Raw genomic sequence first — 26,293 nt, forward strand, 5'->3', positions numbered from 1 at the left:
AACATGGGTGGCCTTGGGGGGTCAGAGGGAATCTAGAGGAGGCAGCGGAGGGGATGGCCCCTGGAACCACTGAGGGAGACCCAAGTGGGGCTGGAGGAGGCAGAACCAGGGCCACCGTGTTGCCCCTGGGCCGTCACTCTGTTCCCTCTGGGTTTGCAGAGGCTGCAGTTTGTGTAGCGAGGGTCCCCATCCCTGTCAGCTCAGCAGGAAATATTCACGCTTGTCTTGGACCAGTACAACTACTGCTCGTGAGCACCTTCCTGGGGAGCCCTGTTCTTTAAAAAAAAAAAAAAAAAGATTTTATGTATTTATTCATGAAAGACAGAGAGAGAGGCAGAGACAGGACAGAGGCAGGCTCCATGCAGGAAGCCAGATGTGGGCCTTGATCCCGGGACCGCAGGATCATGTCCTGAGCCAAAGGCAGATGCTCAACCGCTGAGCCACCCAGGTGTCCCCTGTTCTATGTACTCTCCCTGTATTACCTGAGAAATGACTCACCCTCCCATCTACCCTCTTGGGAGTTGATCTGGCTTACACAAAGAGAAACTGAGGCAGGGTCACTCAGCCAGGGTCCAAGGGTCAGGTTGGTTTGGACAGCCTGTTCCGAGGCCTCTACATCATGGATGCAGCCAGGCTGTGGGCTCTTGGGGGTGAGTGGCCCTGGGTCCAACCCACTCTGGCCCTTTACCTGGGAGGCTATGGGTAAGCCGACTCCCTGTCCTTGAACAGGGGAGATAGCGGGCAAGGTGAATGACTTCAGGACCTGGCATTTGCTTTTGTCAGGCCCACTCTGTGCCAGGCAAGGTCTCCAGGGTTTTCCACTGATGTTTGTTCTTCATTGATTCTTCATGACAACCATCAGGACATTTATGGATGAGGAGACAGAGGCTCTGAGGATCCAAGTGGCCACTCCTGGAGGCTGGCATGGGTTATCCCTATGTCACCCCATACTGCCCTGAGTGAGGCAGTGAGGACCTCCACAGTTGATCTTAGGGTCTGTGTCATGAGACCGAATTAGAGCCTGAGACAAAAGGGAAAATCCGAATACCGCCCTTGCGCTTGGGGGAATGTTGGTGTTCTATTCATCACCATTTGTTTTGGATTAATTCTGAGTTTTGAAATATGACACTGACTTATCTCTATGTCAGCTCCTGAGACTGGGTTCCCCCTTACAGTTCGTCCCCCCAGGGCACTGTGCCTCACTGCCTCACCTGCTCCAGCCCTGCTCCAGGCTTTGGACTCGGGTCTGAGGGCACCGCAGTGGCCCCAAGGTCCAGAGATCAAAGGACTCTTCGAGATTGCCAGTGGGAATGCAGTGGGAATGTAGACTGTGGGCTCCATGGGGCGGGGGAGGCAGTGTGGGCCCAGGAAGGGGCCGTGTTCCAGGCCCCACAGCTGGCAAACTGTGACATGTGGATTTGAGCCCCATCTGTCAGAGGAGCTCTTGTCCTGACCCTCCTGACCCTCCCATCACACAGGTGTGAGAAGGAGGCCTGAGCGCCGGTCTGTACACCCTGAGCTGCCCTGCGGCCTGGCTGCACCTGCCTGTCCTCCTGGACCCCGAGCTGCCTCCCCTCTCAGGGCGGGGCTCCGCTAACCCTTCTCTCCCCTGCAGGGAAGGCTTTAACTGGGACGGCACTGCTGTCTTCCCAGAGCCACCCCCAAATAGGATATACCCAAACATGATGGAGCCTGTCACTCAGAACGTCAGAGACTATATCGTGGCCCTAGTGAAAAATGTGAAGGAGCGAGCCACCTGGTTCCGGACACTGCACCTCCTCTGGCCCTGGGTAAGGTGGGATCCCAGGCCTCAGTGTCCTGACCACAGCCCTGGATTCCTGTCCAGTCTCACCCAACCACATTCTTTCCAAAAAAAGTGGGAGGGCCGTTGATGGGGGTTGAGAAGGGGCCACTCTGCCTGGGCTGGGCTCAGCCTATTTGGGGAGCCAGGAATTTCAGGAAAGCCATCAGAGCTGGCAGGGTGGTGCTATTGTGCGGGCCATAATTCGAGGCGCCCAGGTGACCCATGTGAACAGCTTCACCAGGCTCAGGCTTCGACTACTGTCAACAACTGCCGGCCTCACCTCCTCCCAGCCAGACCCCCATCACTCACATGTGTTCTACAAAACTTCATTTCCTATCTTACTCTCCATGGCAAACTTTCAACAAGGACAATTTAGAGTTACCGTGACTGTTTGTGGTGGGGGGGTGTCTTGTTTTAATGCTACAACTCTCTCTCTTTTTTATTGAGATAAAGTTCACATATCACTGTATATGAGTTTTAGGCATGCAACATAAGGATTCCATTTTTGTCTATGTTGCAAAATGATCCCCACGGTAAGTCTACTTAACATCCATCAACATACACAGTTACAAGGTATTTTTCTTGGAATGGGTGCTTTTAAGATCTATTCTTTTAGCAACTTTCAAGTACATGATACAGTATAATTAACTAGTCACCATGCTGTATGTTACATCCCCAGAACTTACTTATCTTCAAACTGGTAGTTTGTACCTTTGACTCCTTCACCCATTTCACCCACTCCCCATCCCTAATTCCACCTGTAAGTGAGATCACATGGCATTTGTCTGTCCTTGTCTGATTTATATCACAGAGCATACTGCTGTCAAGTTCCATCCGCCTTGTCCCAAAACTGAGATTTCCTCCTTTCTTTGCTGAGCATGATTGCCTTGCACATATGCACCACATCTTCCTTATCCACTCATCCACAGATGGACAATCAGGTTGTGTCCAGATCTTGGCTATTGTGAATAATGGGGTAAAAGAATAAAGAGGAGAGGCGCCAGGGTGGCTCAGTGGTTTAGGGTTTGCCTTTGGCTCTGGTCGTGATCTCAGAGTCCTGGGATCAAGTCCTGCATCAGGTCCCCACAGGGAGCCTGCTTCTCCCTCTGCTTGTGTCTCTGCCTCTGTGTGTGTGTCTCTCTCATGAATAAATAAATAAATAATATTTTTTAAGGGAACATAGAGGAGCATGGAAATGAGCATGGGGGTGCATACATCTTTTCAAATTAGAGTTCTCAGTTCCCTTGGGTAAATACTAAGACTTGGATTGCTGGGTCATAAAGTCATTCTATTTTTCAGTTTTTTTTTTTTTAAAGATTTTATTTATTCATGAGAGAAACAGAGAGAGAGGCAGAGACATAGGCAGAGGGAGAGGGAGAAGCAGGCTCCACACAGGGAGCCTGATGTGGGATTTGATCCTGGGACTCCAGGATCATGCCCTGGGCTGAAGGTGGTGCTAAACCACTGAGCCACCCAGGCTGCCCTATTTTTCAGTTTTTGAGGGACCTCTGTACTGTTGTCTGTAGTGGCTACACCGATGCACAGTCCCACCCACACCTTTGCCAACACTTGTTCTTTTTAGTTGTTCTGACAGAAGCCATTCTGATGGCTGTCAGGTGATATCTCATTATGGATTTACTTTGCATTTCCCTGAATGGTGAGTGATGTGGATGGAGCATCTTGTCATGCAACTGTTGTCCATTTGTAGGTTTTCTTTGGAACAATGTCTATTCAGGTGTTCTGTTTTTAAATGGTTTTTTGGTTTTGGGTATTGAGTTGTATGCATTCTTAGATGTTATGGATATTAATTCTTTATCAGGTATTTGATTTTCAAATATTTTCTCTCATTCATTAGGTTGTCATTTCATCTCATCAGTGGTGTCCTTGCTACACAGAAGCTTTTTTTATTTTTATTTTTATTTTTTAAAAATATTTTATTTATTTATTCATGAGAGAAACACACACACAGAGCCTGACGTGGGACTCCATCCCGCGTCTCCAGGATCACACCCTGGGCTGGCGCTAAACCGCTCAGCCACTCGGGCTGCCCAGAAGCTTTTTTTTTAATGTTTAGTTTTGCTTTTGTTGGTTTTACTGTTGGTGTAAAATTGAAAAAAAAAATTATCACAAGACAGATGTCAAGGAATTTTCCCCTTCTGTTTTCCTCTAACAGTTTTATGGTTTTAGGTGTTATATTCAAACCTTCAATCCGGGGCAGCCTGGATGGCTCAGCAGTTTAGCCCTGCCTTCAGCCCAGGGCATGATCCTGGAGACCTAGGATCAAGTCCTGGGTCAGGCTTCCTGCATGGAGCCTGCTTCTCCCTCTACCTGTGTCTCTGCCTCTCTCTCTGTGCTTCTCATGAATAAATAAATAAATAATTTTTTAAAAAATCTTCAGTCCATTTTGAGTTAGTGTGTGTGGTGTATGATACATTTCATAATTTTGCATGTGGCTGTCCAGCTTTCCCAACACAATTTATTGGAGAGACTGTCCTTTCCCCTGTGTATACTCTTGGCTCCTCCATTTCAAATTAACTGACCATATATGTGTGGGTTTATTTCTGGGCTTTCTATTCTGTTTTGTTGATCTCTATGTATGGCTTTATGCAGATACCATTTGGTACTGATTACCATGATTTTACAATGTAGTTTGCGATCAGAGAGTGTGATGCCTCCAGCTTTGTTCTTCATTCTCAAAATTGCTTTGGCTCTTCAGGATCTTTTGTGGTTCCATGCAAATTTGAAGATTGTTCTATTTCTGTGAAATATGCCATTTAAATTTTAACAGGGATTTAACTGAATATGTAGATTGCTTTGGGTGGTATGGACATTTTAACAATATTAATGCTTCCCATCCATGAGCACAAGATATCTTTCTATCATCTGTGGGGCTTCTTCAGGTTCTTTCATCAATGTCTTACAGTTTTCAGCATACAGGTCTTTCACCTCCTTGTTAAACTTCTCCCTAGGTATTTTATTCTTGGTATGCAATTATACATGGAATTGTTTTCTTAATTTCTCTATCCAATAGTTGATTATTAGCATACAGAAATGCAACTGATTTTTGCATGTTGATTTTTTATCCTGCCACTTGTCTGAATTTGTTCATTAGTTCTAAGCATGTCTCGGTGGAGTCTTTCAGGTTTTTTATATACCATGCCATCTTCAAATAGTGACATTTATTTCTTCCTTTCCCATATGGATGCCCTTTGCTTCTTTTCCTTGCCTACTTGCTCTGGCAAGGCCTTCCAATGCAATGCTGAGTAAATGTGGACAACATGGGTATCCTTGTCTAGTTCCTAATCTCAGAGGAAAACCTTGCAGCTCCCCACCATGGAGTATGGTGCCAGATTTGGGGTTGTCATAAGCAGCCTTTCTTATATTGAGGCATGTTCCCTCTATACTCACTTTTTGAGAGTTTTTATCATAAATGGCTGTTGAATATTGTCAGTTGCTCTTTCTGCGTCTGGAAGAGCGTCATAAAAGTTTTATCCTTCATTTTATTAATGTGATGCATCCTGTTGGTCCATTTGTGGATGTCAAACCATCCTTGATTCCCTGAAATAAGTCCTACTCTATCATGGCATATGATCTTTCTGACAGGTTGTTGACTTCAGTTTGCTAATAACTGTTGAGGATTGTTGCATCTGTGTCCATCAGGGACATCAGCCTCTAATTTTCCTTTATGTGGTTTTAGTAACAGTATAATGTTATTTCTGGGATATGAGTTTGGAAATGTTCCCTATTTTTCTGTAACTTTGGAAGAGTGTGAGAAGGATAGGTATTAATTTTTCTATAAATGGTAGAATTCACATAATAATTGGTCTGTTGAGATTTCTATTTTTTCTTGATTCAGTCTTGGTAGATAGATTATTAGGAATTTATCCATGGTGTTTGACTTTATCTCTTTTTTTTTTAAGATTCTACTTATTTATTCATAAGAGACACAGAGAGAGGCAGAGAAATAGGCAGAGAGAGAAGCAGGCTCCCTGTGGAGAGCCCAATGCAGGACTCAATCCCAGGACCCCGGGATCACAACCTGAGCCAAAGGCAGATGCTCAAGCACTGAGCCACCCAGGTGCCCTGACTTTATCTTTTTGAAAGTGAGTTCAAGGTCAGTAAATGTGAGTTGTGGCTGTCATCACTGTCATTCATAATTATCATATCATTAAAATTAATGATGTCGAAAATTAGTAATATAGGTATGTGTTAAGAAAAGTCCAGGAGTGAAATAAGTTAGACAGCAAATGCCCATCCATTGTAGTCTCACACATATGTGGGATCTAAGAAAACCAGACTGATGAAAATAGGGATTAGATTTATAGTTGCCAGACGTGTGCGGGTGGGGAGGTGGGGGAATTGGGTGATGGTGTTCAAACGGTACAAACATCCAGTTATAAGATAGACAAGTACTTGAGATGTAAAATGTGATGAAAGAAGGAAGGAAGGAAGGAAGGAAGGAAGGAAGGAAGGAAGGAAGGGAGGGAGGGAGGGAGGGAGGGAGGGAGGAAGGAGGGAGGGAGAGAGATGGACACAAGGATGTACTCGGGAGCTGGTGGGGCCTCTCCCAGGCAGAGTGGAGGGCCCTGGATGGCAGAGGGAGGCCACTCCGCCTGGACTGGGCTCAGCCCCGCAATCACGGGGGTCACGCTGTGGCCCAGCCTGCAGGGCTGTGACAAGCAGTTCTTCAACGCGTCGCTGCAGTTCTCCAACACGGACCCGCTGCTGGACTTCATCAACAGTAACTCGTCCAAGCTCGGCATCTCCGTGGAGTACGCCACGCTGGCCGACTACTTCGAGGCGGTGCAGGCTCACAACGTCACATGGTGTGTCCACACCCACGGGGACTTCCTGCCCTATTCCTGAGGTAGGAGCCTGGGCAGGTTGAGATGCAGATCTGGTGCCGAGGAGGGTGCCCACCTCCGTGTCTGCTCTGCCCTGCTGATGGAGCTGGTGAGGGTCCCTGGGGCTGAGATGATCCCTGCCCCGACCCCCGACTGTCCCACCTAGACATCCTAGCTGCCTCCACACTTGTGCCCATCAGGTTGAACCTCTTGCTATTGGCTGCACACAATAGTTTCCAGCTGAGAGTGCTCCACTCCCACTACCCCTATCCTTCCACCTAAATCCTACTTATCTTGCAATGTCACCTTCTCCTTTCCTGACATCAGACCTAGATCAGGTGGGTTCTTGGTGTCCCTATGGTTATCTTTCATAGTATTTTCAAAATTGTTGGGGAGCCCCACCTGCTTCATGCCTGTGTTATTGAGGCAGGGACTGTGCTGGCTCTAGACAGTACAGCCCAAGGGTGAAAGGGACCAGTCTTGGAGTGAGCCTACTCCCTGGCTGCATGCAAGTCCTGGAACCAAACTGTGTCAATAAAATGGAGAGGTTCATGGTGCTCAATCCATTGAGTTATAAAAATGAAATGAGGCAAGAAAAGCTCTTAGCCTAGGGTCTGCCACAGAAGAAGGGCAAGGAGATATAGCCATTCACAGTTGTGTCATCCCTAGTCCTGTTGGGACAGGTCCTGCCATGCAAATGATCGGTCCATCCCTGTGAGGAGGCTAACTGAGGGCCTGCAGGGTGCTGTGAAGGCAGCCTAGCAGCACTACTCCCAGGCCTGCCCCAACCCATCCCCCATGCTAAGCTCCCTGCACACCCCAGCTCTCTGTCCACAGTCCAAGCTAGAATTAGAATCTAGATCTAGAATTAGATCAAGAACAGAATGACACAGAGCTGAGGGAGCAGAGAACACCATCCTCACCCCACCCCTGTCCTGGCACATCACTGGGGAACAGTGTTGACCAAACCATTGACCTTCTAACATCTTTATTGCATAAAATGGGAGAGCCCTTGAAGGGTTTCTGTGGTCCTGCTCTGCTCCTGACAGAAGGAGAAGCCAAGGGGATGTGGGGATGCAGTGAGGTAGAGTGGTAAGGGGCCAGGACAGCTTAGGGAGCTGATGTAGCCTCTACTCCCAGCCAGCTACCCCCAGTAGGCCATGGGCTAGTTGGAAAGGTTGCTTAGGACAGGAGGGTTGAGATGTGGCCATACCAATCATACAGGTGGAAAACCAAGGCTTGGAGGGGCTCTTGCACGCTGAATGTTCACCAGAAAAATGTCTGGGGGGGGTCTGGTCTGCACCACTGACCAGCAGCCAGAGTGCCTGAGGAGGGCCAGCCAGGCAGTGGCTCAGACCCATACCTGGGTTCGGATCACAGTCCCTTTCCTCACAAACTGTGTGGTTTGAGGCAAGTGATGTTACCTTTATGAGCCCAGTTTTGTCATCAATGAAGCGGGTTCTCGAAGGTTTGGGGGGACAGCCATAGAAAGTAGCAGTGTCCACTGCCTCAACCTTGGTGTCCCACCCACACCCTAGGGTGTGGGCGGGACACTTGTAGAAGGGCTCCTCAGCTTCCATTTGCTTATCTTCCCAATTTCCTTCCCCTTCCAAAGAGATGCCATGGTGGGCCCTGATACAGGTGGATCTGGACAGGCACTGCCCTGGTTTGCCCATAAGTTGATTTGTTGTCTGTGTGGTGAGAATGTGGGGCTTCATTATTCTGAGAACAGGACAATTTAGATCTTGTGGACGGAGAGCTGGCCAGTGCTGGAGGTAAGAGGATATCCTTCAATGTGACTATGGTTACAGAGAAGATGGGAGGAGCTACTTTGATGGGTCACATGGAGAGCCCCTGCCTGGCCAGGACACTCAGCCTGCTGGAGGGGCTGTGGACAGCACGTCCACCTGACCCCATGGCCTGTGGCCTTTCTCCGGGCCCGTGGGGCTACCCTTCCTGGTGTCCTCAGGCCGTGTGGGGAAGGTCAGGGAATGGGGACACAGGCCAACCTGGGAGGAGGCAGGGGGCAAGAACAGTGGGAAGAGTCAAGCAACTTGTGAGACCCAGCCAGGGCCTGGGGAGGCACCCCGCACCCCCTCCTCTCACCAGAGCCCAGAACAGGCGTCATCCTCTGGGTGCAGGTCAGCACAGCAGCTAGGGAATCCCTCAGCAATCCCCCATCCCAGCTCCCTGGGCTGCCAGTGGAACCCCACTGATTGCAGGCTTCCCCTGAGTCACAGGCAAAGGCCTCTGCCAGCACTCAGAGCACGTGCCAGCTGGTGCTGCCTGCTGGGCTCCCACCTCCCCCTGCACTCCTCAGAGGTCTCCCAGGCCCTTGGCTCACAGGCTCTTCAAATTCCCAGGTCCTCCCTGGACTGTCTGGTCCCCCATCCCAGGCCTGGCCCAGCCCAGCCTGATCCTCCCACCTGCCCCAGCCCCCACAACAGGGATCCGCGGGCCATTCCTGGCCTGGCTGGACAGGAGTCTCTGGCTGCCTCTATAGGTGACCCAGGCAGAGCCAGACACCAGGCTCCAGTTTCCCCAGCTTTACTGGGCTTGGGGTCTGGAAGCCCCCACGCCAGGGAGACTCATGCCAACTGCCAGCTCTTCTCTCCAGATCCATTTCAGGCCTGGACGGGCTTCTACGCCTCCCGCAGTGGGCTCAAGGCGCTGGCGAGGCGAGCCAGTGCTCTGTTGTATGCCGGGGAGTCCATGTTCACACGCTACATGTGGCCTGCCCCCCACCAGCACCTGGACCTGGCCTGGGCCCTGAAGCAGCTCCAGAGGCTCCGCTGGGCAGTCTCCGAGGTAATGTCACACCTCTCAGCATGATGTCAGGTTGAAACCTCCTGTGTAGTGCACTTCCCCAGCCCCTGGTCGCTAGAGGTCACTTTCCAGAGGAGAACACTGAGGTGGTGGGTGTGTGTGGACACTGGACCAAGGCTAGAATCACGTCCTGACAACGCTCAGCTGGTGGGTTCAGTAGGCTTTAGAGCCAAAGGGCAGAGGGTAAAGGGCAGACAGGAGAGGCGTTAGTGTCCTGTGTGGATTCAGTCCTCCTCTGCCGGTGGCTTCAGGCTCAGGACTGCCCTCTCTGAGCATAATTCCCTCCCTGGACAATGAGAAATTCATGCCCACCCCAGGGTGGCGAGGCTACTGAATGTGATAATGTACATAAGGTGCTGGGCACGGTGGCTGCCCCATAACAAGTGGTTCCGATCTTCCGTCTCCACTTGTCCCCACTGTACAGATAGGAAAAGTGAGATCTGAGAAATCCTGTGACTTGTCATACCCAGCCAGAAAGGGTCACGCTGGACGTGACATTGGCATGCTCACCTGAGGGAGTCACTGGCAGATGTGTCACTGGGGTGAAATGGGTAGACCTTAGAGTCCTTCAGAGGGGGCTGGACAAGAGGCTTCACTGGTAGGTAGAGCCTCAGCTAATCCCAGTCCCACTCTGGTGCAGAGAACGGAGGGTGCCTGGAGCATCCCAGCAGCACTTCCCAGGACAGTGGATGTGAAGCAGGGGCGGGTCCCTGACAGAAGTATCCTCTGAGGAAAAAGAGAAAAATAATTAAAAGACCATGAGGAAAGGTTAAGGGAAATAAATGACAGCCTCAGAAGGAAAAATCTACATTTAATTGGGGTTCCAGAGGGCGCTGAGACAGAGGACCAGAAAGCATATTTGAACAAATCATAGCTGAGAACTTCCCTAATTTGGGGAGGGAAACAGGCATTCAGATCCAGGAGATAGAGAGGTCCCCCCCTAAAATCAATTAAAACTGTTCAACACCTCGACATTTAATAGTGAAACTTGCAAATTCCAAAGATAAGGAGAAAATCCTTAAGGCAGCAAGAGATAAGAGATCCCTAACTTATATGGGGAGAAATATGAGATTAACAGCAGATGTCTTCACAGAGACCTGGCAGGCCAGAAAGAGCTGGCAGGATATATTCAAGGTCCTAAATGAGAAGAATATCCAGCCAAGAATACTCTATCCAGCAAGGCTCTCATTCAGAATAGGAGAGATAAAGAGCTTCCAAGGTAGGTAGAAACTGAAAGAATATGTGATCACCAAACCGGCTCTGCAAGAAATATTAAGGGGGACTCTAAAAGAAAGAGGAAGTCCAAAGATATAATCCAGAAAAACAGGGACTGAAGAAGCATTATGATGACACTAAATTAATATCTTTCAATAGTAACTCTGAACGTGAATGGGCTTAATGATCCCATCAAAAGACGCAGGATATCTAGCCACCAACCACTAAACCATTCATCCATCCATCTCCTTACTTACCCATCTACCGATCCCTCACCCTCGATCTATCCATCCATCCAACCACCATCCATCCACTAATTTTGTTCATCCATCTATCCAACCACCCACAACCCATCCATCACTCACTAACCCATCCATCTGTCCATCCATCCAAGCATCCTCTATCTTTCTTGTTCATCCATTTATCCAGTGACCCAACCACCAATGCTGGCCACCTGATAAGCAGGCACCATTCCGTGGGACGATTCCTCTGGGGCAGCATGACTGCTTCTCGTTGACTCTCAGGGGCATGTTGTGAGGCCCCTGTCCCCCTCCTGTTTTGGGATCCCCACTGGCCCATGGAAAGATCTAAGGCAGCTTTGGCTCAGGGGAGGGGCGAGTCCCAGGGGCTTTATCTGAGGCAAGTGCACCAGTGTGACCGAATGGCCTCCTGACTGTCACTGAGGCTCTGCAGAGATCACTTTGCTTCTGGTGGAGGTTGGTGCATAGAGTGCTTGTTACGGGCTTCCAGATGAGAGGACGATGCTTGGGACATGTGTGCATGAAGATAATGCTGTGTCCCGTTTCTTGTCTTTGTAGAGGGAGTAACTGCACAGTGCGGGTGACCCAGGAGTTCATGGAATACCATGTCAACAATCATAGTTTGAAGGACAGCATTTCTAATAACTACATATTTACACCCACCCAGTCAGCACAGCGCCCATGGAACAGTGTGGGAAGGCAGATTGTGGCGGGAAAGCTCATGACTGAGATCCGGCAATATTTCTACAGGTGGGCTCGGGCTCCTTGGTGGTCGCCAGCAGGTGTGGGAGGAAATGAGGGTCCATGTTTATGCCGGATCCCTGCTCCTGGGCCCATGCTTGGCACATGGTCCTTCTGGTTGGGAGCTTGAGGAAGACGTGATTGCTCTGGCCTAGGGCATCCTGGCTCCATCGCACATGCTGGACCTCATATGGGGTGTCCAGGTTCAGAGCTGGGACAGGAACCCACAGGGACAATGAGGGGACTCTTGTGTTTTCATGAGAGCACACACCTAAGCCATCCGGGTGAGGCACCCCAGCTCCACGTTATCCCAGCTCCACATTATCGGGGGGCCAGGTTCTTCCTATTATGTTGATGAGTAATGCTCCCTACCCCCCTGCCCCCCTGCCCTGGATGAGGGAAGAAAGGAGGGAGGGAGGGAAGGAGTGAAGGAGGAGGGAGAGAGAGTGAGGGGAGGGAGGGGCATTCAAAAGGAACCCAGAAAACAAAACAAAAAAAAAAGGAACCCAGAGCCTGAGCCACCCATTCCCTATTTTGCACCAGCAAGGTGGGGGACAGGAATCACACATATGCCATCTACTCCCGGCTCGCCCACGTGCCCCTGGCCCAGGGAGCGGAGCTGCTGTGCCGGCGCATCGAGCAGGAGTACCGGGTGGGCCCCTTGGAGCTGAACCGTGAGGCCATCCTGAGGACCAGCACCAGTCTCCACAACCAGCAGGTCCTCCACTCAGACAACAACGGCTACCAGATGCAGCGGAGAGTCTTCCAGAAATACTCGAGCAATGGCATCGCCCTGGTATGCTCTAGGCTGCCTGTTTGCTCTGCGGTCCCGGAGCACGGAGGGGAGTGGGGGGTGATCCCCGATGGTGCTTTTCCAGAAGACAGGAGGAGGAGGCCCATTGCAGCTTCACCATGGAGCGGCAGAGGCCTCTGGACAAAACTCCAGCAGAGCCCCCTTGCCCACCTGTGCCGTTAGGAGCGAGGCCCAGGCTGGGCCACCTGCAGTGTCTGAAATCCGGGGCCACCACATGCACTAGACTGTCCCTGTCCCTGTCTGTGCCTCGGTTTCCTCTTGTGGAGAATGAACGCCCCGTGTGGGGTGTTCTGAGATTCAGGTTGAGTGTGCCTGACCCATCCCAGGTGCTGTGGCAGAGACTTTCCCTGGCAGCTTCTTCCAAGCACTGAGCATTGCCAGAAGCCAGATGGGCTCCCACGTCCTAGGCCTCTGGCCCTGTGATCCTGGGCGAGCTGGGCCGGCCTCCCTATGACTCCCTGCAGACCCGAGAAAGGGAACAAACCCAGGGCTGTGAGGGTCAGGGGGGACAATCCAGGTGAAGCCCCCACTGGGGGCCTCCTGTGCCCTCAGTAATCAGTTCTTTTTCCTCCTGAGGGGACCCAGAGGCATGTGTCCCCACCCTCCTCTGCTTCTGAGCTCAGGTCCCTTCGTCCCTACCTGCTAGCCCTCACCTGCTGTGCAGAGGCTGCTGACAGTTCCCATGGGTCCACCCGGGACATCTGGCTCCAGCAGAGCACTGACCTGGGGACAGGGGCCGCTCTCCCAGAACACACATGGCCCTTTCTCTCTGGAGCAACTCTCCACCCAGCTCCCCTATCAGGCTGGACCACACACACCCCCTCCTCACTCCTGCAGGACTGTGCACAGTGTGTCTTTGGGCCCTTTGTACTGGTGGGGAAACCGAGCTTGAGTGGGCTTAGTCCCCAGCTCATATGGTCAGAAGCAGTGGAGCTGGATTGGAGTGACAGTCTGTTGGTGTCCAACGTCAGAGCCTCTAACCTCTGTCTCCCTTCTCCACCCTGAGCTGGTGCTCTGTGCGTGGGGTGGAGGGTGTGGGGTGGCCGGAGGGGGACCCGGACCGAGAGGCCTTCCTGTCCTCTGCCCCAACCGCCAGCCTGGCAATGTTTGTGTCCACAGAATTACTACCCCATGGCTCAGTCCGCCTTCATTGAGGACGGCAGAAGCAGGCTGGTGCTGCTGTCCAAGCAGGCACACGGCGTGTCCAGCCAAGAGAACGGGCAGGTGGAGGTAGGAAGTGGGCCCTGCTGATCACCCAGGGGTGGGAGCAGGTGATCGGGGGGGGCTGGTCAGATAGCTCTTCCCTGCAGGTCATGCTCCATCGCCGGCTTTGGAACAATTTTGATTGGGCTCTGGATTATGATCTCACCCTGAATGACACCTCCACTGTCTACCCTGTGCTCTGGCTCCTGCTGGGACCCCAGTCTCTCACCACCCGCCTGCGTCAGAGGTGTGGGCTAGCGCTGCAGCGTGCACCCGTAGTGCTATTAAGAGAGCTGAATGGTAAGGGAGTGTTCACCCCAGAATGAGCCCCCCTGGCTGGGATGGACCTGGGGACCGTGTGGGCCACCATGATCTGGAAACTTTGATCAGAAACGAGCTCAGGGGTCTCTGATCCAAGCCCTCGTTTAATGTGTGGGCAAAGTGTGTGCAAATACTTTCAGGCTTCACCCAAGCTTATACATGGAGTAGCGAGCACTTCTGAGAATCACACAGATTCCGCTTTGTATCCTCTCCCTGAGTATCCCTCACTTTCTGCTCTGATGACTCTTTATCTTCCATAATATGACATGTATGGCTCGATGGCTTCACCCCTAGTAGATCAACATTAAAAGACTTGTTTTATTTGATTCTGGGTGTGCTGTCACCAGGCAAGGTTAGTTCAAGTTCATGGTCTGATGTGCAAAATTCATGCATTGCCTCCACTCAAAATTCGTTGGTTTTTTTTTTAAGACTTTATTTATTTATTCATGATAAACACATAGAGAGAGGCAGAGACAGGCAGAGGGAGAAGCAGGCTCCCTGCGGGGACCCTAATGTGGAACTTATACCCAGGACACTGGGATTCACGCCCTGATCCAAAGGCAGATGTTCAACCATTGAGCCACCCAGAGGTCCCTCGGTCAGACTTCTTCAGATTTAAAACCGCCTATGTCTTTACAGAAATAATTGAAGATGAGAAACAATAAGTAATGATCATGTGTAAATATGGTACTCTGCAGCAGCTTTTAAAGAATGAATCATTTAGATACAGTTCGTATCCTTCCCTTAATCCTTGAACTGTTCCTCTCTACTCACTTGAGAGGTTTGGAAGAGAATGTGGTTATGATTTATCCTTGTTTCAGTTTTAGAGCAGGACCCTCCCAGGGCTGTAGAAGCGGGCAGGCTGCTGCTCACACGTGCACAAAACACGGGCTGAGTGCCTGCTGTGTGCTGCACACTGAGGATGGGCAAGGGCCAGGCCTCTCCTGCAGGATTTCTCCTGAGCTATGGGCTGGGGGGCCATGCTCATACAGATCCAGGCTTCAGGGAGCAGAGGCAATGGGACTGAGCAGAGTGGGGGCTTGGTGCTTCGGGGACCAAAAGCCTGGAGAAGATTGGGGTCCACTTCGAGGGCAACAGTTGAGTTTCTCTTGTTTGTAAGTGACAGAAACTGAAGGGGCTGCTGGTTGGGCGGAGCTGGGCAAATCCTGGAATCAGAGCAGCAGCACAGGAGGCCTGGGATATGGGATGGGGGCAAGGCAGCTGGGGGTCTGTGGGGAGCAGGTGTTCACCGTCATCCCTCCAGGACTGCCTTTAGCTGCCTGCCTGGCCACCTCTGGGTCTCGGGCTCCTGAGAGGGGGATCTGATGCACCAGCAAGTCGGGCTGCTCCAGGCTCTGTCCGTGGTCCCTTCCAGGAGGCTGGGAGCCCCTTTCTCTGATGGGGATGTCATCCTGTCTGAGTGGGCCCCGAGACTAGGTCGGCATCTCACACTGCCCCCCTCCCCGGTCTCTCTTGATTGAAGGGGAGAGAAACTGAGCGTTCACTGGCTGAGCCACCAGGAGGCTCTGTTGCGAGGTGTGGGCACAGGCTGTGGGGAAGGGCAGGGGTGCCATGGTGCTCAGAGGCTGGAACCTTCATGATGCCACCCTCCCCCCCACACTCTCAGCTGTCCTGCTCCCTGCCTGCAGACCTTCTACTCCTCCTACAGGGATGAGGCTGTGAACCGCTGTGCCTTGCGTGTCCCCTCACCAAAAGGGACCCAGCCTCACCTTTCCAGGCTCAGGTGCTGGAGTCCCAGGGAAAGCTTCTGATTGGTGCTGAGAGGAGCACCTGGCCTGACCCCAGACCAATCACTGTGGCCGGAGGGCGGGGCGGGACCGTGTCCCAGCTGAGCCCAGGGCTGAAAGGGCATCTCCTGGAAGGAAGGCCTTGGGTGCTTCTGAGCAGGGGACCAGGAATGACAAAACAAGGGAGGAGCTGACATCCCAGAGGTTGAATTGAAACCGAGGCTCTGTGTGAACCTGCCCTGTGATCTAGAACAAACCACATCACCTCTCTGGGCGGTCGTCTCCCCATCTGTACTTGGAAACAGCTGGACTAGAGATTCAGGATCCTTCCAACTCTTAGACTCTGTGGTGTGGGCCCCTGGCCGTTTGGGAGGGAAGGCATTCAGGTGGAAGGATGTCCGTGAGCAAAGGCTAGACGGGGGTGCCCGAGGCGCTTGGACCAGCAGGGGCTTCAGGCTGTCCTCTCTCAGGGGCACGAGTTGGCAGGAGCCGGATTGCCCGGAATGGGGGCCAGAGTGTGCACAGCTCCCAGTGCCAGGAGGAGGCGCGGGGCCCAATCCTTGTCCTGGCTCTGTGTGTCTGCCCTGCAGAGTCTGCCCAGATTTTTCCAGGCCCCCAGCAGCAGCAAGAAGCCGTGACCCTGCCCCCAAGTCTTCACCTGCAGATCCTGAGCATCCCGGGCTGGAACTACAGCTCCAACCACACGGAGCACCTGCAGGATCTCCAGAAACGTGAGCCGGGTGTCCAGGGAACCAGAGTCACTCCTCCCTCCCCATGTCAACCTGGCCCCACGCCCATCACCGGACAAAGTGGGCTCCTCTCAGAGCTGTCCTGGCTCTGCATGGTCCCCTGTTCCCCTTATCTGCCCAATGGGGAGACCCAGGCCCACAGAGAGGCAGTGGGGGGACCGGTGTCCCTCAGTAGGCAGGACACCCAGTCGGCAGGGCCCCAGAGGAGGACCTGTCCACACCCAGTCTCTGAGGATCCCTTCTATCCCCACCACCAAACCCCAACCATCGTCCACCTTTGCCGGATGCTCAGCCTGCCGTGGAGTCTGCTTCCTCAGGGACTCCTCCTGGAGCTGGGAACAACTGAGTCCCACTCATCCTCTGAACTCAGGAAGCCTGACTATCCGGGGCTTCCATTCATTCACTGAACAACTGTCTCCTGTGCCAGGCAGTGGGTAATCAGCAGAGACGATGGTAGGCAAGGACCCTGGACTCACAGAGTTCTCAGACTAGACAGGGAAGCTGCCAAGTCACCAGCCAGTGACATTAATGTTCACAATAAGCCCCCAGCCCGGCCTGATGGAGATGACACCTGCCATGAACTGACTCATCCTGTTGCCAAAGCTCCAGCTGCACCTTATCTTCCCCTTGGCACTGTGAGCAGCTCACAGGCAGGGCTGGCTGCCCCGCAGGCACCCTCTTGTCCCCAGAGCCCCACCAGGGCCTGGCAGGCACCAAAGATGGCTCAGTAGGAATCCTCAAATTAAGAAGGAGGGAAGGAAGGAAGAGGCAACAGGCCAGATAACACCATCTGATCTAGTGGATCTCTGGGACCCTGGCACATGTCTGTAGCCAAGGAGCTTTCTAACACTGAACCCCATCATCAGGATCCCCCCTTGTCATAGAGGACCCTGGACCAGCAGCCTCTCCTACAAGGAGGAGCATTCCCTTCCCCCTTCTGTGTGTGGCCACACACAAGACAACTGGTCTCCTCTAGACAGCTGGCTCCCAATAGGAGGAGAGGGGTCTGGCCTGGGGGTGTCCCCAGACTCACTGAATGAAAGTCCCTCCTCCCTGGGTAACAGTGAGTAAGAGACAGAGGGATAGGAGCCTCAGGGATGCAGTGAGACACCCTCACTGCTGTCCCCGAGCTCAGGGCCACCTTATCAAGTAGGTATGTGGTCATGGACATCAACCCCACCCCCACCCCCACCCCCAACCCGACACAGACAACGTTCCTGACCCTGGGGCTTGAATCCACAACCACCGCCCTGGAACACATCCAAGAGATTTTACAAACCCCTTGTTCTACAGGACCCAGGAGCCCACATTCCCCCGACCCAACACAGCCTCGTTCCTCTCTCCTCTGTGCCACAGGTCCAGTCGGCTCAGCAAATGGCCCTTGTCACTGTGGCCACCAGGGTCCCCAGCTGATGGAGGCCATATTCAGCACCTGCTTCCTCCTTCCCGGGGATAAAGAAGTTTGTGCAAGGGCTACATCCCTCCTGCTCCCTGTGCCTTGACCTGGGAGGGTTGGGGCCACACTACAGCACTCAGGGTGCAGGGAAGAGCAGTCCAGCAGGCACTGGGAGGCTTAAGGATGAGCCTAGTGAGGAGCACAGCAGCAGACGAGGGCAGAGACTTGCAGGCACCCCTCAGCATTAGTCCCTGGGTGTGGGGGGAGGCCTTGGAGGCTGCCAGATCTGGGCTGTAATCCTCCGTCTGGTGCCCACCAGCTGTGTCTTTGGGCAAGTGACCAGACCTCTCTGAGCCTGGTTTCCTTGTCATCAAGGAGGGACCGGGTCAGCTGCCTCCCAGGGAGGTGGAGGGTAGGAAGTGCTGGGCCCGGACTAGAGGATTTGGGGCCAATGTGGGTCCTTCTGTCCCTGAAGGCCATCGAGGGAAGGCCAAGGCTGACCTTCGCCGTGTCCTGCTGCGGCTCCACCACCTGTATGAGGAAGGCAAGGACCCAGTCCTGTCTCAGCCAGTGAGGGTCAATCTGCAGATAAGTGCCCTCAGATCCCTGGGACAGGCCTCCTGGCTGTGGCCTGAAGGCCCAGCAGGGAGACAAGCCCAAGGTGAAAATCCCCTCTGGCAAAGATGTGGGCAAAGAGATGGCTGTGGGAGCTCTGGCTCAACCTGGAGTGGGTGCTGTTGGGGGCGCAGGGGCACCTCACCCCCTCTTCCTTCATTCTTGTTGTTTCTCCTTCCTCTGCTCCCTTGCTGAGTCACATTGTCCTGCTGCCGGCCTTCGTCAGCGTGCTGACTCTTTGCTTCTGCTTGTCCCTGTGGTCACCCACCTCATGGACCTCCCAAGCAGATATATTGGCAGAAGCTGGAAAGGTAGAGGCAAAAAGGGCCTTGCCCCTCTGTGCTTTCTTCTCCCGGAAGCTTCTCCAGAACCTTCCCACCTCCTGGACAACAGAGGCTCCCTTCTTTCAGGCCAGAATGGGCCACCTGCCTCCCTCCCTGCACAGGAGGAGGGATAAGGATGCTTACTTGGCACAGGGGAGGGATAAGGATGCCTGGCCTCATCCCTGGGACTGCCCGCTGAGCCATACCAGGTAGAAGGGGTCTGGATGCTGGAGGCAGCTCCTGTGTCCACCACCCCCAAGTGTGCTCCTCCATTGCAGTGACTGGGGAAGCATGCTGGTCCTGGCATCCAAGGAAGATGACCTAAGACATAGAAAAGCAGCATGGAGGGATGGGGGATGAACAACTGCCCACCTGATAGGCTAATATAGAAAATGGTCAGGTTGGGGGGTTTGTTGTGCTTTAAATAAAAAATGCATGTGTGTCCTCATCTCTAAAATGGGGACACAGTTCCTGTCTGGGGATCTGCAGTAAGAATTAAGGAGGAAGTGTGTTGTGCCCAGGGTGAGACTGCCCCCCCCCACTCCTGCTTTACCTGCTCTGATCTGGGGCTCGGGGTAGCTCACCCTCTCTGTGCTCCTATCTCTGCAGGGGCTGGGGTCCGTGGGGCAGTGGAGGAGCGTTCACTGACAGGACCTGGGATGTGAACACACTCCACTGCTGGAGCTGGAAGAGACAAGAGCCTCCCCACCACAGAGGTTTGGAAGCTCCTGGTTCAGGCCTTGCCTGGGAATCCCGGCAGCCCCCAGCCTGGCTCAGAGGTTGGGCCAACCTGTTAGATCCAGCCCTGCCCCTTATGGCCTATGGGACCTTGAGCAGGCTCCTTAGCTTCTCTGAATCTGTCCCCTCCTGAATCTACACAGGTCAGTGTGTGTGGGCATGCCTGCATGTGTGTCCGTAGACCACACCCCCTGCCTCTGTCCTGGCTGAGTCATGACCTGGCAAGCATATCCCAGGGGGTTCTGACATCTGCCATGCTGTGCCTCACACTGCACACACCATCAGCTTCTGGGGGACTACAGGCATTTTGTGCCTCTCGGTCTTTCCCATGCTGTTCCCTCTGCCTGCAAGGCCCTGTGCCTTTCCCTCTGGCCTGCTCCTACTCAAGCTTCTATGGAGTCCAAAGCTGGATCAGTTTCCTCCTCTGCTGTCCTCTCCCCCTCTTTCCTGTTTGTTGTGGATCTTCTCTGTGCACTGCACATAGCATAGTGCCAACTACATAGCTGGACATTTAGTCATGTGGATGGATGGATGGATGGATGGATGGATGGATGGATGGATGATGGATGGATGGAAGAATACATAGATGGATGGGTAGATGGATTGCTAGATGGTTGATGGATGATGGATAAGATGATGAATGGGTGGATTAATGGATGGATGGATGGATGGATGGATGGATGGATGGATGGACGGGTAGATGTGTAGATGGATGAGGATGATAGATGGATGAATAGATAATGGATGGATGGATGGATGGATGGATGGATGGATGGGTAGCTGGATGGTTGAGTGAATAGGTAGATGTGTAGATGGATGAGGATGATGGATGGATGAATAGATGATGGATGGATAGATGGATGAATGGATGGATGGTTGATGGATGGATAGGTCTATGAAAGTGTCAGTGTTTGAATGAGTGAAAAGGATGGATTCTTGGACAGACTGATGGATCTTGGATGGGTGGATGGTTGGACAGGTGGGTGGACGAATGGATGAAGAAGTTTCCCTCCCATGGTTGAATTTAGTGGAACCCGGTAATACAAAGAGCAGGCACCACCAGATGACCTGAGGGAGAAAGCTTTAGGCATTGAATGTTATACCCTATGGGGAATGAGGCCATGTATGGCCAGGACCACCTACCTATTACCCTCATGGGAAGGCAAGAATGCAAGGGAGCCCATGGCAGTGGGAGTCCCAGCAGGAGGAGGGCACCCAAGGGCCTTCATGAAGAAGCCACAACAGAGTGGAGGCAGGTGCGGTATATGAGGGGGCTGCTGGGTGGAAACGTCCTGGGGAAGCAGGTACCTCTAAGGACAGACCGCTTCTGCTCCCCCAGGCAGCCCCAGCTCTCACTCAACACCCCTGCAAGGCACCAAGGTCACCATCTACCCGAAGGAAATCCGGACATTCTTCGTTCACTTTCATAGCAGTAAGCCCAGGGCAGGCTCTGAGGCCCCAGGGACCCCAAGAAAAGGAAGATGACCTAAGACATAGAAAAGCAGCATGGAGGGATGGGGGATGAACAGCTGCCCACCTGATAGGCTAATATAGAAAATGGTCAGGTTGGGAGGTTTGTTGTGCTTTAAATAAAAATTGCATTATACAAACCCACACTGTCTCCTCAGGCGCTAGAGCTGGCCTCACCCAACCTGGGTGATATCTGTGCATACATCCACACTCCCCATGCATGTGCAGGAGTCTTCAGAAAGCTCCCATAAGGCAGTGAAATACCCAGCAAGAAAGCAAAGGCACCTGCCACACAGGCCCCATCCCCTCTCACCCAGGCCACCAGTGTTACTTGTGGGCCTAATTTGTGCCTACTGATGGGGTGTAGGGAAGGGTACTTCAAGGTCAGGGGGCCTTCAGAGCCCCTGGGTGTTATGGGAGCCTGGTGTACATTCAGAATGGCTATGGAAAGGTTACCCCCAGGCCAGGGCAGGAGTCATAGAAAGAGCAGGCTGACCTGAGTCCTGAGCCCCAACAGGCTGGATGCTGAGAGCAGGTGGCAGGATCTGCTGAATATTTCTTTCTGTTCTCACTTCATGGCTCCTGGGCGGCCCTCCATGGACTGTGTCAGAAATGATGCAGGTATCTGATCTCATGTGACATTCTCCTAGGACAGGGACCTGGGGTGGGAGTTGGAGCCTGAAGGGGATTCCCAGCACCTTCAGCTGCATGAGCTCCTAGCCTCATGGGACCAACAGTCCAGGAGAGTGTCCCTTGCCATCAGAGGCAGCCTTAGGGGCCCTTCCTGTGTAACCTCATTGCCATTCCTGTGTGTGCCAGCCTCTGTCCTGGGTACCTGACATGACCTGGAAACCTCTAGCACATTATGTGGTCTGGGTTCCTGACTCTACTTAACTGATGAGAACCATGACTTGGATTGCTCAAGTCCCTCTCCCAGTGTCACTGGGGACTAACACCCTGGCCCTGGCTCCTTGTCCAGGTGGCTGCACTGATATATCAGGCTGGAGGGACCTAAGATGGGACCCAGTGGAGGCCATAGCCACACACAGGATGGTGTATCCACTATAGCCTTCTAAGGAGCTGCAGATCTTGAAGAACCTGAAGGAAAGCTGAAAAGAGACTCCTGGATGCTGTCCTCTGGAAGGTGAGGCATCTATGTGGCTGCTGACACCAATTCCAGGCCCATGAAGGGTGGAGGAGGTGATAGCAATGACCACTTATGGGCCTGAGTCCAAGGGGCCCCTCTGACCCTCAGCTGCCCTAGCCAGGAGCACGGGAGAGAATTAGGTATGGCCAGAGGATTCTGGACTCATTCCAAATAGAAAGCCACAAAGTCCTGCCCGGGCTGTGGGTGGAGGAGGACTCCAGGCATGGGAAATTTCAGGAGTGTCAGTGGCTCACAGAACATCCCTGACTAGGTCACTTTTCACAGGTTACCTCATCTGGACCCTAGAAGGAGCAGTCAGAGATGACCCACTTTATACCTTAGATGCTCTCAGGATCTGCGTGTAATAGAGATCCTTCTACAGAGTGAGTCTAGGGCCAGACAGGTGCCCTAGACCTCAGACTTCTTTAGATCTTAGAGATAAAGTGCACATGTCCTGTGTCAAGGAATACCCTGCATTGGATCTGGGGCAGTACCTGTGATTAAATACTGCCATGGGCTGAATTGTGTCTCCCAAAATTTGTGTGTTCAAGTCCTAACCACCTAACCGCTCAGAATATGGCTGTATTTGGAGATAGGGTATTTTAAAAGGTCATTAAGGTAAAATGAGGTCATATGAATGGCCTCTAATCCAATCCCTATTTTATGCTATTTTATTTTTAAAGATTTTATTTACTCACTTGAGAGAGAGAGAGCGCAATCGAGAGCAATAGAGAGCATGAACAGGGTGCAAAAGCAGAGGGAGTGAGAAACAAACTCTCCAGTAAGCAGGGAACCTGACACGGGCTGGATCCCAGGACCCTGGGATCATAATCTGAGCTAAAGACAGGCGCATAACCCACTGAGGCACCCAGGCGCCCCTCAATCCTTATTTTAAAGGGAAATTAGGGGGTGCCTGGGTGGCTCAGTAGGTGAAGCATCTGCCTTTGGCTCAGGTCATGCATGATCCCAGAGTTCCAGGATGGAGCCCCGAGTCAGGCTCCCTGCTCCCTAAGCAGGGAGCCTGCTTCTCCCTCTCCCTCTGCCCCTCCCCCTACTTGTTCTCTCTCTCTCTCTCTCTCTCTCTCTCTCTCTCTCTCTTTCTCAGTCTCAAATAAATAAATCTTAATGGGCGTCTGGGTGGCTCAGTGGTTGAGTGTCTGCCTTTGGTTCAGGTCGTGATCCCAGGGTCCTCGGATTGAGTACCACATCAGGCTCCCTGCAGGGAGCCTGCTTCTCCCTCTGCCTATGTCTCTGTCTCCCGTGTGTGTGCGTGTATCTCATGAAAAAATAAATAAATCTTTTTAAAAAAGAAAGAAAGAAATCTTAAAAAAAAAAAAAAGATTAGGATGCAAACAGAAGAATGACCATGTGAGGACACAGGGAGAAGACAGTCGTCCACACTGCCAGGAGAGAAGCTTCAGAAAGACACCAAACCTGCCCACATGCTGAGGACGTCAGCCTCCAGAACCCTGAGAAACAAACTTTTGTTGTTTAAGTCTTCAGCCTATGTGACTTTATTCTTGGGACCCTGGCCAACTGACACAAACACTGATATTTATGCAGTGAAAACATGATTTTCACAGTAAATGGAATAATGTAAGTGCTACAAATGTCCTCACATCATCTCAGCCAAGGTTTGCCATCAAAGGAAGTAAGAAGAGATGTTTCCTTTTCAGAGCTTTTTGAGTTTCAGAATTGCAACTGTGTAAGTGTGTAGCTGTAAGTAAACGCATCATTGACTTATAGGAAATGCTAAAACACGAAGTGTATTTAGTAGCCCCGCATCACTGTCCATCTTCCACTTGTATTGCTTTTAGAGTCTTGAGTAAACAAATCTCTCCAGGTACCACCAAGGAAGGGCAGATACCAGAGGGACCCAGGAGGCTGGTAACAAGGCCAGTGACAAGGTGAGACGGTATGGTGAGCATCAGGCCCTGATGGGCCCTGTGCAAAGGAACCCACTGATTGGCTTAGGAAAATGTACTTGACACATCTTTGAGGGAAAAACAAGTTTCAGACCACCCTCATATTTGTTTCCCAGGGATAACATTTCAAAGTACCACAAGCCGGTGCGCTTAAAACAACAGAAGTGACTTCTCTCATAGTTCTGGAAGCCAGAAGTCTAAAATCCAGGTGTCAGCAGGGCCAGGCTGGGCCCTGGAAGTTCACAGGAAGGATCCTTCCTTGCTCTTTAGCTTGTGGTAGGTCCAGCAATTCTTGACATTCCTTGACTTGTAGATGCATCCCTCCAGTTTCTCCAACACTGCCATGCTCACAGGACCATCTTGCCTATGTGTCTCTTCCTCTCTTCTTACAAGGACACTAATCATATTGGATGAACGTGATTAATCCACCCTACTCCAGCTTGACCTCAGTTGATTACTTCTGCAAAAATCCAATTTCCAGATAAGGCACTGTGGATCAGGACTTCAGTGTATCTTTGTAAGGAACACAATTCAACCCAGTACAACCCTGGATAGTACAGTTTGTGTCTCTGTGTGATGGATATGTATAGAGAGATCTCCAGGTACCAAAAGGTTTTGGGAGATCCCAGCAAAAATTTCTCAAAAATACCTAAGATCTTTGTTCTCAGGAACAGATGGGACTAACAGATTATAACCATTGCCCTTGAGCATTATTCATTGTTCATGATAGCCATAAATTGTAGGTAACCTGAAGATCCATCCCCAGCAGCATGGATAAATAGAGAGTGCAGTGGGTCTCAAAGTGTGATCCCAGGACCAGGAATATCATCATTACTTGGGAAGCTGTTAGAAATACAAATTATAAAAAAAAAAAAATTATCAAGGTGCCTGGGTGGCTCAGTCAGTTAGGCATCTGATTCTTGATCTCTGCTCAGGTCTTAATCTCAGGGTCATGAGTTCAAGCTCCGCATTGGGCTCCACATTGAGTGTGGAGCCTACTTTAAAAAAAAATTTTAATGAAGAAAAAGAAATATGAATTATCAGGGGCTCCTGACTGCCTCAGTCAGAAGAGCATGTGACTCTTGATCTCTGGGTCATGAATTGGAGCCCCACATTGAGTGCAGAGATTACTTAAATAAATAAAACTTTTAAAAAAAGAAAAGAGGGACGTCTGGGTGGCTCAGTGGTTGAGCGCCTCCCTTTGGCCCAGGATGTGATCCTAGAGTCCCGGGATGGAGTCCCACATCAGGCTCCATGAAGAGGAGCCTGCTTCTCCCTCTGCCTGTGTCTCTGCCTCTCTCTGTGTGTCTCTCATAAATAAATAAATAAAATATTTTTAAAAAGAAATACATATTTTAAAGATTTTATTTATGTATGAAGGACACAGAGAGGGAAAGGCAGAGACACAGGCAAAGGGAGAAGCAGGCTCCATGCAGGAAGCCTGATGTGGGACTCGATCTCAAGATCCCGGGATCACGCCCTGAGCCAAAGGCAGATGCTCAACCACTGAGCCACCCAGGCATCCCAAGAAATACACATTATCAGGTCCTCCTCTAGACCAAATAAATCAGAAACTCTATGGTGGGCCCAACAATGTGTTTTGACAAGTTTTCCAGGTTATTCTGATGCAGGCTCAAATTGAGAATTACTGACATAGAGCAATCAAAATGAATGAACTATATTTGCAGATGACGTGATACTATATACAGAAAACTCTAAAAACTCTCCCAAAAATCTACTAGAAATGATAAAGGAACTCAGTATGGTTTCAGGATACAAAATCAATGTACAGAAATCTGTTGTGTTTCTAATAAACACTAATAATGAAACAGCAGAAAGAGAAATGAAGAAAACAATCCCATTTACAATTGCACCAAGAATAATAAAATACTGGGTGCCTGCGTGCGTGGCTCAGTGGTTGAGCATCTGCCTTTGGCTCAGGTCATGACTCCGGGGTCCTGGGATCAAGTCCCACATTGGGCTTCCCGCAGGAAGCCTGTTTCTCCCTCTGCCTATGTCTCTGCCTCTCTCTGCGTCTCTCATGAATAAATAATCTTAAAAAATAAATAAAAATAAAATACCTAGGAATCAGCTTAACCAAAGAAGTGAAACACTTGTATTCTGAAAACTATAAAACACTAATAAAAGAAATTG

General features: G+C 51.5%; 1 protein-coding gene across 1 annotated transcript in view; it reads left to right on the forward strand.

Annotated features, from left to right (window-relative positions):
* The window catches only part of LOC140609546 (epididymis-specific alpha-mannosidase-like), a 30,708-nt gene extending 8,528 nt beyond the window's left edge, over positions 1-22,180 (forward strand). The window contains 11 exon segments of the mRNA XM_072784769.1: positions 1,616-1,790; positions 6,380-6,671; positions 9,266-9,461; positions 11,508-11,699; positions 12,234-12,486; positions 13,624-13,734; positions 13,815-14,007; positions 16,367-16,507; positions 18,397-18,847; positions 19,469-21,688; positions 22,047-22,180. Of these exon segments, the coding sequence (XP_072640870.1) occupies positions 1,616-1,790; positions 6,380-6,671; positions 9,266-9,461; positions 11,508-11,699; positions 12,234-12,486; positions 13,624-13,734; positions 13,815-14,007; positions 16,367-16,507; positions 18,397-18,731 (1,888 nt within the window). The 3' untranslated portion in view covers positions 18,732-18,847; positions 19,469-21,688; positions 22,047-22,180.
* The last annotated feature ends 4,113 nt before the right edge of the window (positions 22,181-26,293 follow it).

This window comes from Canis lupus, chromosome 2 (genome assembly GCF_048164855.1).
Source record: "Canis lupus baileyi chromosome 2, mCanLup2.hap1, whole genome shotgun sequence".
In the NCBI taxonomy this organism is placed as follows: domain Eukaryota; kingdom Metazoa; phylum Chordata; class Mammalia; order Carnivora; family Canidae; genus Canis; species Canis lupus.